The 16,027-nt window shown below is 45.2% G+C and overlaps 1 protein-coding gene across 2 annotated transcripts in view; it reads right to left on the bottom strand.

Moving 5' to 3' along the window:
• Positions 1-495: 495 nt before the first annotated feature.
• Positions 496-16,027, bottom strand: part of BMP7 (bone morphogenetic protein 7) — an 80,399-nt gene continuing 64,867 nt past the window's right edge. Inside the window, exons 3-7 of one of the 2 annotated variants that reach the window (XM_081867908.1) lie at positions 12,553-12,701; positions 7,147-7,359; positions 6,151-6,227; positions 3,693-3,803; positions 496-1,604 (exon numbers count right to left, since the gene is read on the bottom strand). In XM_081867908.1, coding sequence (XP_081724034.1) covers positions 1,455-1,604; positions 3,693-3,803; positions 6,151-6,227; positions 7,147-7,359; positions 12,553-12,701 — 700 coding nt within the window. In that variant the 3' untranslated portion in view covers positions 496-1,454. The remainder of the gene's footprint in view (positions 1,605-3,692; positions 3,804-6,150; positions 6,228-7,146; positions 7,360-12,552; positions 12,702-16,027) is intronic. The other variant, XM_081867909.1, reaches the window with a different exon arrangement.

Here is a 16,027-nt window from a genome sequence, read left to right as displayed (position 1 = left end):
CAGACCTTCCCAATTTGATAAGGATCCTGTCCATTTCCTCATCCATATCGGTAAGATACAGAACTCTGCCCAGTGTTTATTTATTCATTTAACACAATTCATATGCCACTGGATGGTAATGAAACCTCCGAGCGGTTTACAAGAAATATTAAAAATTTATCAATAATATTTTTCCGTGGAATGCTGCTGGATACATGCTACAGTCCCCCCCCCCCCGCCATGCCAGATTTGGGGAGGATTCAAACCAGCACTACAGAATATTAGAATCTGAGAGAGGATGCTGCTCAGGAAAATAAAATCCTTGTGACAAGCACATCCCTTCCAGACACCAAAAGAGGTCCAATGTTTTGGAGGCCTAAGTATTCCTATCGCCTATGGAGTTGGAAGTAAATCAAATGAAAGAAAGTTTAAGGATGCGGAGAATGACAATGATTTTCTGTTCCTAGAGTAAAAACTGCTCATTTGTTGTTGTGGCTAAATGTTATGAAAAGGAACCAGTTTTGCAAATTTTATTGTTGGTTTACAGCAAATTTTTAAAATATAAAAATAGGAGTTCTGTAGTGGCTTAATTGTGCAAGGTGTCACACAATTAAGTCAACTGTACTGGTGATACATGACGGTGAATCAGAAACGTGTGCAGTTTATATGGCTGTCGGTGTGTTAGGATGGGAACATGACATACAAATAAGCCACAACTATTGTAGATTTCTATTGCTGGCTGTGCTTTTGATTGGGGAACATGTTGCACAGCTGTAAATCTCTCAATCTCTCTCTCTCTCTCTCTCTCTCTCACACACACACACACACACACACACCAACACCAACAATTGAGATCTGCTTTGCAAGAATTGCAGTACCGCTTTGGTGGTGAAATGTTCCAAACATGTAAAATGTTATGGGAAGATAGAAACATCCATGAAAACAAAAAGTCAGGATTTACACATCCACAGTAATTTTAACAGAATCACTGCTTCATTCAGGCAGCTGAATTCACTCATTTCAGTTCAAACAATTCATTCCTCTAAATGTAACTTTTACAAACCTGTGCCCCTCCCCACACAACAGACACGCAATCACACACACAAGCATGTTTCTTACTAAAGATGGCTTTTAGTTGTTGTTAAAACGGTTCATTTCCCCCTTGACAAAGCACTTTTGGACAAGTTTTGCTTGCCTTACAGAAGTACGGACCTGTTTACAAAATCGATCCTCGGTCCTTGTTTTCCTTGTGCATCAGTTTGCAGAATGATGCTTATTTGGAAGCCAAAATTGTTCAAGGTGCCGCTTGTGTCTGCGTTTCTTTTCTTTGGCCACTTCTGAAACGGTATTCCTAAGAACTGCGGCATGTTTTCAAAGAAGGGTTTCTTTTCTTTCTAACGACACATGTTATAAGACAACGGCACACACAACCTGCACATTCTGCAAGCTGCATGCGGCTTTCCCGATTTGAATGTTCAATGGCAGCCACAGGCTCGTACCACCATGTTCCGGTATTTCTTCAGAATGACATTGGAGCTGTCGTCAAAATAGAGGACCGAGATGGCATTGAGCTGCGTTGGGGCACAGCAAGGCTTCGGCACTGTATCTGGGTTTATAAAGTGAACCTGTAGGGACAAAACAGTTGCAAGACATCAAGGTAGTCATATCTTCTCTTCTACGGCCACCATCACAAAATGTTTTCATAGGTGTTAACATAAAGCATTTCCTATAGACTCTTTCCTATTGACCCAAACTTGAGAACCTGGGTGTTTTAAAGCAGAGATGGGGAAGATGTAGATCACCAGATATTGTTCAACTTTAATGCAACAAGGCCAATGGTCAAGATGATGGGGAATGCAGTCCAACAATATCTGCTTCCCATTCCTGGTGTAACAAACAGCATCACTACCATTTTCTTCCATTTTCACAAGGAGAAAGACAGAAAAAGTCTGCACCACAGCCGTTCCCATTCAAGTTTCAAGTGAGAGACACAGTATCATCACCTAACAAGATATTTGAACTTTGCATTAGGTTTCCCTCCTGAACACCAGTGAGGAGCAGCTGAGAGGGAAAATGGCCTTTGATGTTGTGCAAAGCATGCAATTATAGTTCCTTCCTCTGCAAGTAGATCTGCTGCAAGAAGATCAAAGCATGGGCAGAAAAGGCTCAGCAGAGAGGTAGATGTGGTCCTTGCAAATATGCAAAAAGTGCTCATGCATTTTGCAATTACATGCATGCAATTTGAAGGATACAACTGCATTTTGAGCTTGAGGTCTTGAACAGTTATAGGTACGGCTTTGCAGTTCAGATATGCACTGCATTCTTCCACTGGGATTACGGAATTCTTTTTGCCTTTTCTCACAATCAGAACATAGTGTTGGAGAGCTCTTATTAAAACAAGCAAACGAACAAACAACTTATTCAAAAGGAAAGGAAAGTGAAACTTGGGTGGAGTTAAATATATGTCTGTGTGTCCATGAGAAACAACTATTTATTTTAATAGTTATTTTAATAAGCTATTTCTTCTATGTGACCGCTTTATATGATTAATCTTTTAATGAGATTACACACACACAAATACTATTATGTTCTCTCTGGCTGATTTTTATAGAGGCTTTTAAGTACTTCATATCCTCTGAAAGTTTTCTCCTGATGAGCAGCTAATAAATCTAGTTTGGGCACCTGCTACAACTAATTCTTCTTGTGCAATGGGTGCACAATGGGTGCTATCCACTGAAAATTAAAAATGGACTCAGCCACTTGCTGAGTAAAAGGTAAAGATAAAGTTAAAGGACCCCTGGACGGTTAAATCGAGTCAAAAATGACTATGGGGTGCGGCGCTCATCTGGCTTTTCAGGCCGAGGGAGCCGGCGTTTGTCCACAGACAGCTTTCTAGGTCACGTGGCCAGCATGTCTAAACCACTTCTGGCCCAACAAAACACTATGACGGAAGCCAGAGCACACGAAAATGCCATTTACCTTCCCATCACAGCATTACCTATTTATCTACCTGCACTGGCATGGTTTCAAACTCCTAGGTTGGCAGGAACTGGGACAGAGCAACGGGAGCTCACTCCATCGCGGGGATTCGAACCGCCAACCTTCTGATCGGCAAGCCCAAGAGGCTCGATGAAGTACCACCACTGGGAATGGCCAGCCCAGGCTTCTTCACTTGCAACATCAAGGAGCCCAGCGCACTCCTTGAGGCTCTGCCCAATCTGTAACCCAGCAGGAGTAAAAGCAACACCCTGCCTTCTATATGAAGCTCTGTCTCCTGACAGTTATTGGCCCTTGCCCAGGAGAAGGAAGGCAGTGGCAATGTGGACACTCTCTGCTTCTGCAGCTGCCGACAAAGTTAAATGTTTGAACAAGGAAAGGAAAGTGCGGTGAGGTGAAGCCCTCCTTCTGCCTTTGTAAGCCCACTCCCCTCCCTTTCTCAAAACAGCACCAAGTTATTTGCACCACCTTCTTCTCCCCATTTCAGGTTTTCCTCAAAGTGCCCCTACCTGAGCAAATCTCAAAACGGGTGCAAATAATACCCAGCATAATATCTAGAGGTTATTTCACCTTGTTAAAATCCACAGTGACTAACACCTCGCATGATAAAGAAAGAAAGAAAGAAAGAAAGAAAGAAAGAAAGAAAGAAAGAAAGAAAGAAAGACATTGATCGGATTAAGTCAAGCTGTTCGAAAAGGGCATTAGGATGAGCTTACCAGTGTTTGTACAATAGCATGGTTTGTTGCATTCATGTAAGAGTTCAATGGAAAGGCACACTCTCCCTCGCAGTAATACGCAGCATAACCTTCTGGAGCAATGATCCAGTCCTGGGTTACATCAGAGAAAGAGAAGATTTAGTAAAACACTCCTCAGTACGTTTGACATTTGTAGATGTTCACAGCACTGGCTTCAGCTGATCCATCCCGACCTCTGACTACACCATGGAGGCATTTGCACATAATGATAAGCCATAAAAGGTAAAGGGTAAATGGACCCCTGACCATTAGGTCCAGTCATGGCCGACTCTGGGGTTGCGGGATTCATCTCGCTTTATTGGCTGAGGGAGCCGGCGTACAGCTTTCAGGTCATGTGGCCAGCATGACTAAGCTGCTTCTGGCGAACCAGAGCAGCACACAGAAACACTGTTTACCTTCCCGCTGGGAAGCACTTTGAGGTGCTTTCAAACTGCTAGGTTGGCAGGAGCAGGGACCGAGCAACGGGAGCTCATCCCGTTGCGGGGATTCGAACCGCCAACCTTCTGATCGGCAAGTCCTAGGCTCTGTGGTTTCACCCACAGTGCCACCCGCGTCCCTTCTATAATAAGCCATACTTTCTGGTTAATCATGGTTTATCAGGAACAAGCAGTGTGCTAGCCATGGTTTATCAGGAAAGAGCAATGCATCCTGCCTGATCGCTCCTCCCTTGGCATGAGTGGGATGAACAACAAACCAGGAAGCCTTGGCTTTGTGTTCTAAACTAGGCTGCATGGTTTGTTGCTCCCTAACAAGCCATAACAACCAACAATTTAAACCCATGGTTTGTGGTTGACAGGATTGTTGTGTCTTGTCAGTGAGCAGGAAAACACAATCCTTGATTTGGACATAACACAAAATCAAGTCTTCTTGATTCCGCTCACAGCAGGGGAGAAGCAGAGCAGGAGGAACTAGGTAGCATTTGCCAACAAGCAGCTTGTACTTTACTATAATTCCCTATAAGAAAGTCTGCTACATGCAAGTGCGGCTATTGAAGGATTTTGTGACTATTCTGCTGCACATCAGGGGTGCGGAGCTTCAGATCTAGAGGTCAAATGCAGCCCTACAAGCCTTTGCATCTGACCCTTGGGACTTCCCCTCGCACCATACCCTTGCCCCAGGCCACACCCCTCATTTGGCCCTGCTTCACATCTTATTGCCTGGCTGGTTTTTGCCTTGCTGGAATGTGTCCTTATATCCTGATAATGGTTCTGGCCTGTCTGCATGGAAGACAGAGAGGAGGGTGCAAAAGCTACCCTACTGTACAAAGGCGAAATTTACATGGATTGCTCCACCCACTTTCTGCCTCTGGCCCTGCCTAAGTGGCATGTGAGCAGCCCTAGGAAGGTTGCCCAGGAGGAAATGTGGCTCTCCAGCTTATCAAGAAACATTTTTCACTGTATCTCTCACTTTGCAGCTGGGTATTTTTGGTGGTGCAAGGGAATCAAGTTCCAGCTACTTGGTGAAGGAACCAAATGGCCCCATTCTGGAAGGATGGTTCTGCCAATGGCTTTTGGAGCCAATAACTCGGTGGAGCTTCCATCTTTAGGACTAGTGAATACCCATTGCTGATGGCCAATTGGGGAGGCAGACTTGGCTTTTGGGCTCCCTGGAGGGCTTCTGGTGACTGCTGTTTCAATGCTACATCTGCCATCACTCTCAGTAAATCGCTAGCAATGCCCTGAAGTCTTTGAGGATGGCTTTGAAGCGGAGCGGGGGGGATTTTGGGGCACCCCACTAAGAGCACAAATTTGTTAACCAGCTTCTGAACACACAGGTAATCTTTTGTGAAATTGGAAAACAACTGCATTTGGGGCATGTGCCCCACTGGTATTAAGCAACCTCTTCACATTTTTCAAGATTCAGTACGCAGGGCTGATCAAATTGTGGCTGATTTTGGTGAGGGCATTCGCTCATCATTAAACCAGCAGACTTTTAGATGGGGGCAGCCAAATTAGAGTTCAACAAACTAAGCTGAGAGTATGATCCTGAGGAGTTGCAAATCTGCAGGACTGATGACCAATCAATAATATCCACCCCCCATCCCTCCAATTGTTATGACTTTGCAGACATACAGTGGTACCTTGTTTTGCGACCAGGATCCATTCCAGAGCCCCAGTCGCTAGCCGAAAAAGACACAGGGCAAAGCGCGAGCGACAAACCCGGAAGTAACCCATTCCGTTATTTCTGGGTTTGCCACGGACGTTCATCGGAATGGTTGCTAGATGAGGCGGACGTCCGCGGAGGTATTACCGTACATTAGAAGTTTGCGGCAACTGCCAGGATGGGCTTAGCCACTGCTCTTCTCTAAGGGTCAGAACTTGGAAAACTGGGTCATGGGGTTCGCATTACCAGCACAATAGCAACAGAGGACTAAAAATGCACCACAAATCTCTGATTCCAAGCACAGAAATCACATTACCTGCCAGCCAAGATCCCTGAAGCTGACATAGAGCTCATGTTTCTTGCAAGCTTGTCTCTGGTCAGTGCTGCTGTTTTCTGAGTTTGAAAAGTGTTGAGTAGGGAAAGGAGAGGGAAAAAATACCATGTTACCTGAGACTGACCAGCAGCAAACTACACAGCAATTTTAGTGAATGCACAGCCCATTTAAGGGCACTTTCTATCACCCTCACCAGTGACTTACACAAACATTTTAACACCAGACTTTTATTTGAGTGGGCATATATCAAAATTTGAGTTGGGGGCAGGATCAAAATTCTGCCTCAAACTCTGTGCAAGGAAAAGCTGTTGGCCGTATTGTGAGAGGTGAATGTCATTCCACTTGATGACTTATTGTATTATAAGCTTCAACAATAGGAAACTTTGTTAATCAACATTTTAAGCAGCCTATTGTTCCCCGTGAAAAATCAAGGAAGCCCCCAGAAACAAATTATTGTTACCTCTGATCCACATATGTATTTGCAAAGTCAGCTTTGCCATCTCACTCAAACCAGGGCAAAACCTCAGAAAAGTAAACGATGCTTCTGTGTTTACACAACCCTAGCTTGTATTTATTCAAGTGCTTTTGCCTATGGCTACTTGTTCATTAACTGGGCAAAGGCAAAACACACTCACACTTTAGCCTCAGTCAGGCTTCTCCTCTCTGGTAGGCGGTTGTAACATCGCACACAAGATGCGGTGCCTATTTCTCCATATAGTTGGGTGCCCAGCTCAGAGTTGGGAATCACAGTTATGTTATGACTTGATGGTTCTGTGGCACACAATGCGGCAAACTTGTGGATGGTCAGAAGTGTCATTGGTGGGGTCCCACCCGGCCAGTGGAACTCCTGCTCCACCCATCTTCTACCCTGACTGCTGGCCTGGAAGGCCCCACCCAGCATTCACTCCCTGAAACAGAAATTGTCCCAGCTTTTAAACTGCATTCCCCACCAGGGTTAGCTTTATGGAAAGCACACACCTAATGCCAGCATACCTCCGAGGTTTGACACCCGAAAGGCTTCTTGGTTCTTTGGCGTCTTTGACCGGTTCTGGTTCCGCTGTTTGCCTCCTGCGGAACGGATACTGCGGAGATGCACCTCTGTGGCTTTGAAGAAAGCCACGGTGAAGGGCTGCTTGTTTTGCGGGCCGTGTCTTCCAATAAGACCGGCTAACTTGGGATTGATGCTTTGCCCTAAGGAGATGGGGGATGGACAGACCATTAGCTCTGAAGCGGAGTGTGACCTGCTTCCCATTTGCACCAGGAAGAGCAGGAAGACAAATAGTTGGACCTGCAAACCCACAAGCTAAACTCCCATGGCTTTCCAGATGCACGCTGAGGCTAACTTAAAAACTTGTCATCGGCATCCATTTGTCTCAAGAGACGACGGAGTGAGCCCCCAGGAGTGAAGTCAAGTTGCTGGAGAATCCCAGCGCCTGCTGTGTCTGCAGAGACTGGTAACTCTTAACTGCTGCCCCCTGCACTCTTTCTGCTGCATCTGCAACACCAAATAACCCCCCCCCCAGGGTGCAAGCCTGTGTGTATGGAGGTCCTGGGCTGCCCAGATGACAGGACCCCTCTCTCAGTCTCGCTGATGTGGTCCAAAGGAAAGCAGAGCAATATGTTTGGCACCATCCTGGCTACAGGAACTGCCAGAAGGTGGGATGCAAGGCACTCGCCAAAGTGGTGCATGCTCTAGTTAGTTATCTCCCGCTTGGACTACTGCAATGCGCTCTACGTGGGACTACCTTTGAAGGTGACCCGGAAACTACAAATAATCCATAATGCGGCAGCTAGACTGGTGACTAGGAGCGGCCGCCGAGACCACATAACACCGGTCTTGAAAGAGCTACATTGGCTCCCAGTACGTTTCCAAGCACAATTTAAAGTGTTGGTGTTGACCTTTAAAGCCCTAAACGGCCTCGGCCCAGTATACCTGAAGGAGCGTCTCCACCCCCATCATTCTGCCCGGATGCTGAGGTCCAGAACAGAGGGCCTTTTGGAGGTTCCCTCACTTCAAGAAGCAAAGCTACAGGGAACCAGGCAGAGGGCCTTCTCGGTAGTGGCACCCACCCTGTGGAATGCCCTCCCATCAGATGTCAAAGAGATAAACAACTACCTGCCATTTAGAAAATATCTGAAGGCAGCCCTGATCAGGGCAGTTTTTAATGCGTGACATTTTGATGTATTTTTAATCTTTGTTGGAAGCCGCCCAGAGTGGCTGGGGAAACCCAGCCAGATGGGCGGGGTACACATAATAAATTGTTGTTTTTGTTGTTGTTTGTTGTTGTTGTTGTTATGTTAGGGGCTCTACTCTGAATTTGTGAAGGGTTTACTCCTTTGCCCTTTCTTCTCTGAAAGATGTCCCCACAAGTCAGTGGTTACAGATTTTTTTTACTCTTCTGGTTTGCTCCCAAAGCCTTTCTCACTAGATTTAGGATCAAAAACTGGGCCCTGAAATTACGGCAGCTTTTCTCGCAAGCAATGCTTCAACACAACAAATGTTGTGTTATATGCCACGGTGCCCAAACTGAAGCAAATGTTATGTTATGCTAGGTCAACTTCAATATTAGACTTCCCTGGGTTTTTATTATTATTATTATTTATTTACAGTATTTATTTTGCTTTTTTGCTTTTTAAGAGAGGTTTCTTTGAGTTCAGCAGCTTAGAATTTGATGTGATCCTGTAAAAAGGAACCATAAAAACTAGGCTCAGCGGAACACTAAATTCTCACTGGAAGGTTATTGGCTTAAAATAAAAACGTCTCATCTTAAATGAAGTCCAGTGCCATTCCGGATAGACTGCGCTTGAGGGCAAGAAATGGCTTTAGTCTTTCCAATATATTTTGCTTACTGACGCCAACTTTTGAACTTCAGTGTGCAAGCTGGACTATGCCTGGCTATTCAGATCTGTGTATTCCCACAAGCCAGGGTTGATTGTTCTCGATGCTGCAGCCTAAAGGCAGTGTGGTATAGTGGTTAATGTGTTGAGCCAGGACACGCAATACCAGGGCATATCATCACTCTGCCATGAAGTTCACTGGGGTGACTGTGAGCCGGTCATTCACCTTCTCAGGCTAGCCTACCTCAAAGAGTTGTTGTGATGATGAAATGGGGAGGGAGAGAACCATGTGTGCCACTTGGAGCTCATTGAGGAAAGGTGGGAAAGAAGTCTAAACAAATATATTGTGGTAGTCCACTAAGTTTTACTCAGAGCAGATCCATTGAAATTAATGGACCTAACTTGGCCATGTTCGTTCATTTAAATGGGTCGACTTTTAAGTAAGATGCCGCAAGACAGGGGATCACTGCTCTTTTGACCTGCTCTCGCCTAGGCAAATTCAAAGTATTTACAGCAGGCTGGGTCAATTTAGAATCTTATTATTGGCTGCCAATTATAGGAGAACAGGATACTGAACTAAATGTGCTTTGGGGCTGATCTTGCATGGCTATTCGTATGCTCAAATGGTTGCATTATTTAAACAACAATGGTTCTTTAGTAATAATATAATAATAATAATTTATTATTTATACCCCGCCCATCTGGCTGAGTTTCCCCAGCCACTCTGGGCGGCTCCCAATCAAGTGTTAAAAACAGTACAGCGTTACATATTAAAAACTTCCCTGAGCAGGGCTGCCTTAAGATGTCTTCTGAATGTCAGGTAATTGTTTATCTCTTTGACATCTGATGGGAGGGCGTTCCATAGGGCGGGCGCCACTACCGAGAAGGCCCTCTGTCTGGTTCCCTGTAGCCTCACTTCTCGCAATGAGGGAACCGCCAGAAGGCCCTCGGAGCTGGATCTCCGTGTCCGGGCTGAACGATGAGGGTGGAGACGCTCCTTCAGGTATACAGGACCGAGGCCTTAAGGACTTAAAAACCAATACTGATGTCCCACAATTAAATGTAAAGAGACAACCATATTCTCAAATGACTCTCCTTAGGCTTCAGCACCTTGAAGGCTATATAATTCGATGCACAGTTCCTTGGGAGCGAGTCCCATTAAACTCAACGAGACTTAGTGCCAAGCAAATGCACAGAGGTTCAGGCTCTGTTTTCCTTTCCTCCGCAATGAGACAAACAGGATGTGAACCCGTAATAAGTAAGAAACCCAAGTAAGCTCCGAGAAGTCAGCTGCTGCTCCAACATATTGTCAGGGAGGAAAGAATTAAGAGTGCTTAGAAGATGACAGAATGCCCCAGGCTAAAAAATTACTTCAGCCTCTCTCGCATTGCTTCACTTTATCCAAACTTTCTAAGAGTAAACAAAGAGCCTTTAAAATTCCCTTTCCTTTCCTATCGTTGCTGGATCTCGCTGGCGCTGATACAAAGGAATCGGGATTGCTATTAAATATGAACTAATGTCTTTCATTATCGTTTCAAACAACACTTCAAAACAACTCGGCTTGGGCTGACCAAGGTCTCCATGGGACAACTGGGATGGACACCAAGGCCCGTGTCAATGCCATGCATTCCATCTGTTCCTCGGCTAAGCTACCACCCATATAATGGATCTCCTTGTTCCTCCTGGTTTTCATTCGTGCTTGGTTTGGAAAAAGGGAAGTCTGTTTCTGGTGAGGGCAGGGAGGGACAGGGTGTTCTGAATGTTGCCAAAAAAAAAACCAGAAATGGGTCCAGGGTCTGGGGCCAAGATGTCACCAATCGCATTGTTCTGTTTCACATTTAAATCTTTAAATGCTAGAGAGGCAATGGGAGCAATGAACCTGTGTCTGGGGGACCACTTTGGAGCTGGTTAGGGTGAATAAACAGAAGCCATCCCTGATAAAATGGATTACGTTTGTTGCTTGGCAGTTCTGTTGCACCTGGAAGAAACATTCAGCCTGCCGGTGCATTCCCTCTGAGGATTCAAGGATGTTACCACCTGAATCTGGTGCTGGCCTTGAATATACTGTGTTGGGATTTTTAAATACCTAAGTGGCCAAAGACCCAGCTCGGTACCCCCCACATACATTTGCGTACATACACACACAAAAAAACCAACCCCTGGGTAGCACCCCTGTAGCTACAGCTCAGAATTGGCTTATATTTTAAAGACCTAAAATGTTATGGAAATGTCAATTGGTCCAGACCATTGCCCCCAGCTTGTCCATGGGAGGCTCAGTCCAAGGTTAAGGTAAAGGTAAAGGGACCCCTGACCATTAGGTCCAGTCATGACTGACTTTGGGGTTGCGGCACTCATCTCGCTTTATTGGCCGAGGAAGCTGGCATACAGCTTCTGGGTCATGTGGCCAGCATGACTAAGCCGCTTCTGGTGAACCAGAGCAGGAAACACTGTTTACCTTCCTGCCAGAGCGGTATCTATTTATCTACTTGCACTTTGATGTGCTTTCGAACTGCTAGGTTGGCAGGAGCAGGGACCGAGCAACGGGAGCTCAACCCGTCGCGGGGATTCGAACCGCTGACCTTCTGATCGACAAGTCCTAGGCTCTGTGGTTTAACCCACAGCGCCACCCACGTTGTGGCCAATCACTAATCCAACATTCCCATACAGCTACCCAGTCTTAAACCCCACCAGGATGCGGAACTGCTCAACCTGGTCTCGCTTGACCCTGCTTTGTGCCCCCTGACTCTCCTTGCTGCTGGTCCCTTGCCAATCAGAACCCTCATTCTGCTGGGATTATTACCTGCTGCAGGACAGTATGTAGGAGTGGTCTAACCAGCTCCATCAGCAGACGCCCTGTGCCAGGGCAACACTTGAGCAATGGGGTTTCCTCCCCTCTCTTCCACCTGCACCCACCTCCCCTGCAAAAAAAAAATGGCTCTGGGTGGGTCAGGAGAACCCTAGAACAGTGCGCAGGGAGAAGGTATTGTTCTGCCTGACTAGCCGGAATGTTTGCACAGACGACTGGCAAGAGTGTGGTGCTAAATTTCACCCAATGCCTCTGGAAGTATTCCAAGAAGCTGCTGAAGGACGCATCAAAAGGGAAGGACCATAATGCTGGATGGAAGGGGAAACATATATAAGGATGGGAGATGTCAAGTGGACACTAGAAGGACAAGAAGTAATAGTCATAGGAAAGCAGCAGAGGCCTATATAAAGCATGGAAAACAATTTCTAAGACTTCAGTAGGCTGGGTCCATCCAAACTCTTATCAGCAATCATGAGGGACAGCATCATCCTTTTTTCAAAAGCAAATGAATGCCAAAGTGACAGTCTTTGAAACTATCTGGTTCCTGTGGAGCTGCTCCAGTAGAGCTCCGTTATTAATCTGGCCCATGTACGGGAGGCAGGAAAGATGAACAAATCTGGGCAGCAAGAATGGAGGGTTGGGATATGAAAATGTCGCCATTTCTAAAAACAACTAGCCATAAACTGCAGGATAGGAAGCCGAAATAGAGATTTGTCAGCGATGACGTTTTGGAAACATACCATCTATGCTTTCCACTGATAGCTGCAAGCCAAGGTTGTGTTGTGGGTTGACCACCCAGTGATTACTAGTTGCTGTAATATCAAACACTAGCCAGCCTTCTTCCGCGGCCCAAATTGTCCGAGTGTCGAGCAAGTACAAATCTGAATCCCTAGAGAGGGATAAAGAAAAATGAGAGAAAATTAAGGATAATTAAGACAATAAACCATATACAGCAGGAATAGCAGACAGGATGTCCTCTAGATGTTGTTGGGGCTATAAGTTGGGGCTATAAGTCCCTGACCACTTGCCATGCTTACTGGGGTTAAGGGGAAATGGAGTCCAACAACATTGGGTAATCTCTGACTTAAACGGTAGCACCAAAGAGATGGAATGGGAAAATGAAATAAAAAACCAAAAAGCATTTATGACATTTAGCCCTCCCAAAAAATTGCAAGTTTATAATTTACGAGAAGAAACCACATGCTTTGGTGTTGACCCCACTGCTTACAGCCAAGTCTGTCTTTATAATGAGGTAGACTCTGGACCACACCATCTCAGGGAGAAGCCAAACAATACCACACATTGCAATCAGCCAAAAAACCCAGGCAGGCAGCAATCACACCAACTCTCTAACGGATGCAGACAAAATGCACACGCTGGCCGAGAGATAATGCATAACATGAACATTTTAAAAGAATACTAAGGCTGCAATTCTTTATTGGGGTAAAAGGTAAAGGTAAAGGGCCCCTGGACGGTTAAGTCCAGTCAAAAGCAACTATGGGGTTGTGGCGCTCACCTTGCTTCAACCCAAGGGAGCCGGCATTTGTCCACAGACAGCTTTCCGGCTCATGTGGCCAACATGACCAAACCGCTACTAGTGCCCGGAGGACTGTGACAAGTGCCAGAGTGCACGGAAACACCATTTACCTTCCTGCCGCAGTGGTACCTATTTATCTACTTGCACTGGCATGCTTTTGAATTGCTAGGTTGGTAGGAGCTGGGACAGAGCAACGGGAGCTCACCCTGTCACGGAGATTTGAACCACCTACCTTCCAATCAGCAAGCCGAAGAGGCTCAGCGGTTTAGACCACAGCGCCAACAGCGTCAGTGGCAGAGCATCTGCTTCTCATGTGCACAAGGTCCCAGGTTCAATCCCTGCCATCTCCAGATAGGGCTGGGAATGCCCCACCCATCTGAAACCCTGGAGTGCAGCTGCTAGTCAGTGAAGACAGTGCTGAACTAGATGGGCCAATTGAGTTGATATAAGCTGCCTTTATCTGTTCTTGGGATAAGTCCCAGTGAACATAAGGGGGCTTACTTCTGAATAGATATATTGGACTGCACTGTAAGTAAACAAATTATATAGAACTGATAGGAACTATTGTTTCATTTGAATGCAACATTTAAACCACACATCTGCTTTATTCAAGCAAACGCAGAGCTTTACTTGAAAATTATTTTTACTGGGACGCTTGTAAATATTTTAAGACACGATAGCCTAAAGCATACACTTTCCTCACACAGTTTTGATTTTAAGTGAGCAGGGTGGAGAGAGAAGGTACTGAGAACTGTTCACATGTGCCCCCAAATAAAGAATGGCTTCCAAGCAGTCTTCAAACCCAGCCCTACTTCAGGGCGCTTCGTAATTTTAAGGTTTCAGTGACATCCTGTTGCCTGTTGTTCTGCTGCATTCCACAGAACAAATACTGCAAACAGAGGTTTTATATCAACCAACATTTGCCTTCAGAAGACAATACTTCACAACTAAGGAAGGAGGGAGCTCATCTGAAATTTATCAAGTGATGTCCACGCACGTGCGAATCGTTGCTCAATTTATGCATCAGCATAAAGGACCATCTCGCCCCTTGTATGCTGAGCCAATCGCTACAGTCTGCAAGAAAGGGCATCTAGAAGGTGCCATCTTGCCAGGAGGTCCATTCCACATGTCGGAATCGGGCCATCAGTGTGGCAGCACCTCCCCTTTGAAACTCCCTCATCTCAGAAAGGCAACATCTCTATTGCCTTATGGCATCTGTTGAAGACCTTCCTTTTTCAACAGTTAGAGAAGGACCATATTTACTCGAGTCTAATGCACCATTGAGTCTAACGTGCACCTCAATTTTCAGAACCTTGAAACCCAAAAAAGTATTTGCTGGTGAATGTAAAGGTGCCATTGAATCTAATGCGCATCTTAATTTTCACAATGAAATTTTGCCAAAAAGGGGGAGCGTTAGATTCAAGTAAATACGGTATATTCTAGTTAGAATCTGTAGAAGATTTGAAATTATATCTATCTATATCTATATGCACAGGCAACCCCCAATTTTTTTTGGGGGGGCTGCATTCTGAGTCATTGCACATGATGACAGAGTGCACATAAGCCTGCTCTGCCCCTCCTATTCCAGCTTTTCTGCCACTTCCGGGTTGCCGTGATGTGCACATGCATGGGCATAAATCAGTTGTTGCCTCTAATTGTTTTAACTGTTTTTAAATATGTGCAATTCTTTTTAATTTTCTTATATACAGTGGTACCTCGGGTTACATACGCTTCAGGTTACATATACTTCAAGTTACATACACTTCAGGTTACAGACTCCGCTAACCCAGAAATAGTACCTCGGGTTAAGAACTTTGCTTCAGGATGAGAACAGAAATTGTGCTCCAGCGGCATGGCGTCAGCAGCGGGAGGTCCCATTAGCTAAAGTGGTGCTTCAGGTTAAGAATGGACCTCCGGAACGAATTAAGTACTTAACCCGAGGTACCACTGTACACAATTTTTATATATGTTTTATTGTGTTGGGAAACTGCTTTGAGATGCTTCATAAGAAGCAATGCATAAATGAAAGCATCATAATATGTAATCATAATATACAATCCCTTTTTATGGGGAAATGTTACTAGAAGGTGGTATTTCTTCATTCTTTTATCTATGGTTCCTACAAGAGCTTTTCCTGTCTTGGAAACACGCGCACTGTGATATTGCAATATGATCATGAGAAATAAAACACGTTTGGCGTTGAATTGCAACTTTTACCATTTATAGGATTGCATTTGGAAAGACAAGTAAACATAGGATGATATAGAGGAGAAACGTCACCCCTGCTAATAATCTGAGCATCTCAGGGGCTGAACGGGAGAGGCAGAGCAACAATGCAACGTGTGAACACACAACCACATGCACTTGCTTTCAGACGCCTGGTCCAACTATAAAAGGTTCCATATAAATATACTGCTCTTGGAGCTATTCTATGCCAATCTTGCACAAACAACCACAACATCTATGTTTATACTACTAGCCTAGATATTGTGGCTGTTTGTGCAAGCTTGGTAATTGGATATGCAAACACGACACCTTCAATTTCGGTCTGTTTTGCTGACTCTCCTGTATCATCTTGCCAAACATCTTGTGCACACTTTGCATAGAAATTTGTGTAACTAATTACTTTGTGATCATTCCAACAGAGGGAGAGATGAGACCAGCTGTGTGTTCATGAG

Source organism: Podarcis erhardii (genome assembly GCF_964252035.2).
Source record: "Podarcis erhardii genome assembly, chromosome: 6".
NCBI classification, from domain to species: Eukaryota; Metazoa; Chordata; class Lepidosauria; order Squamata; family Lacertidae; genus Podarcis; species Podarcis erhardii.
This window is presented reverse-complemented; position numbering and strand designations above follow the sequence as displayed.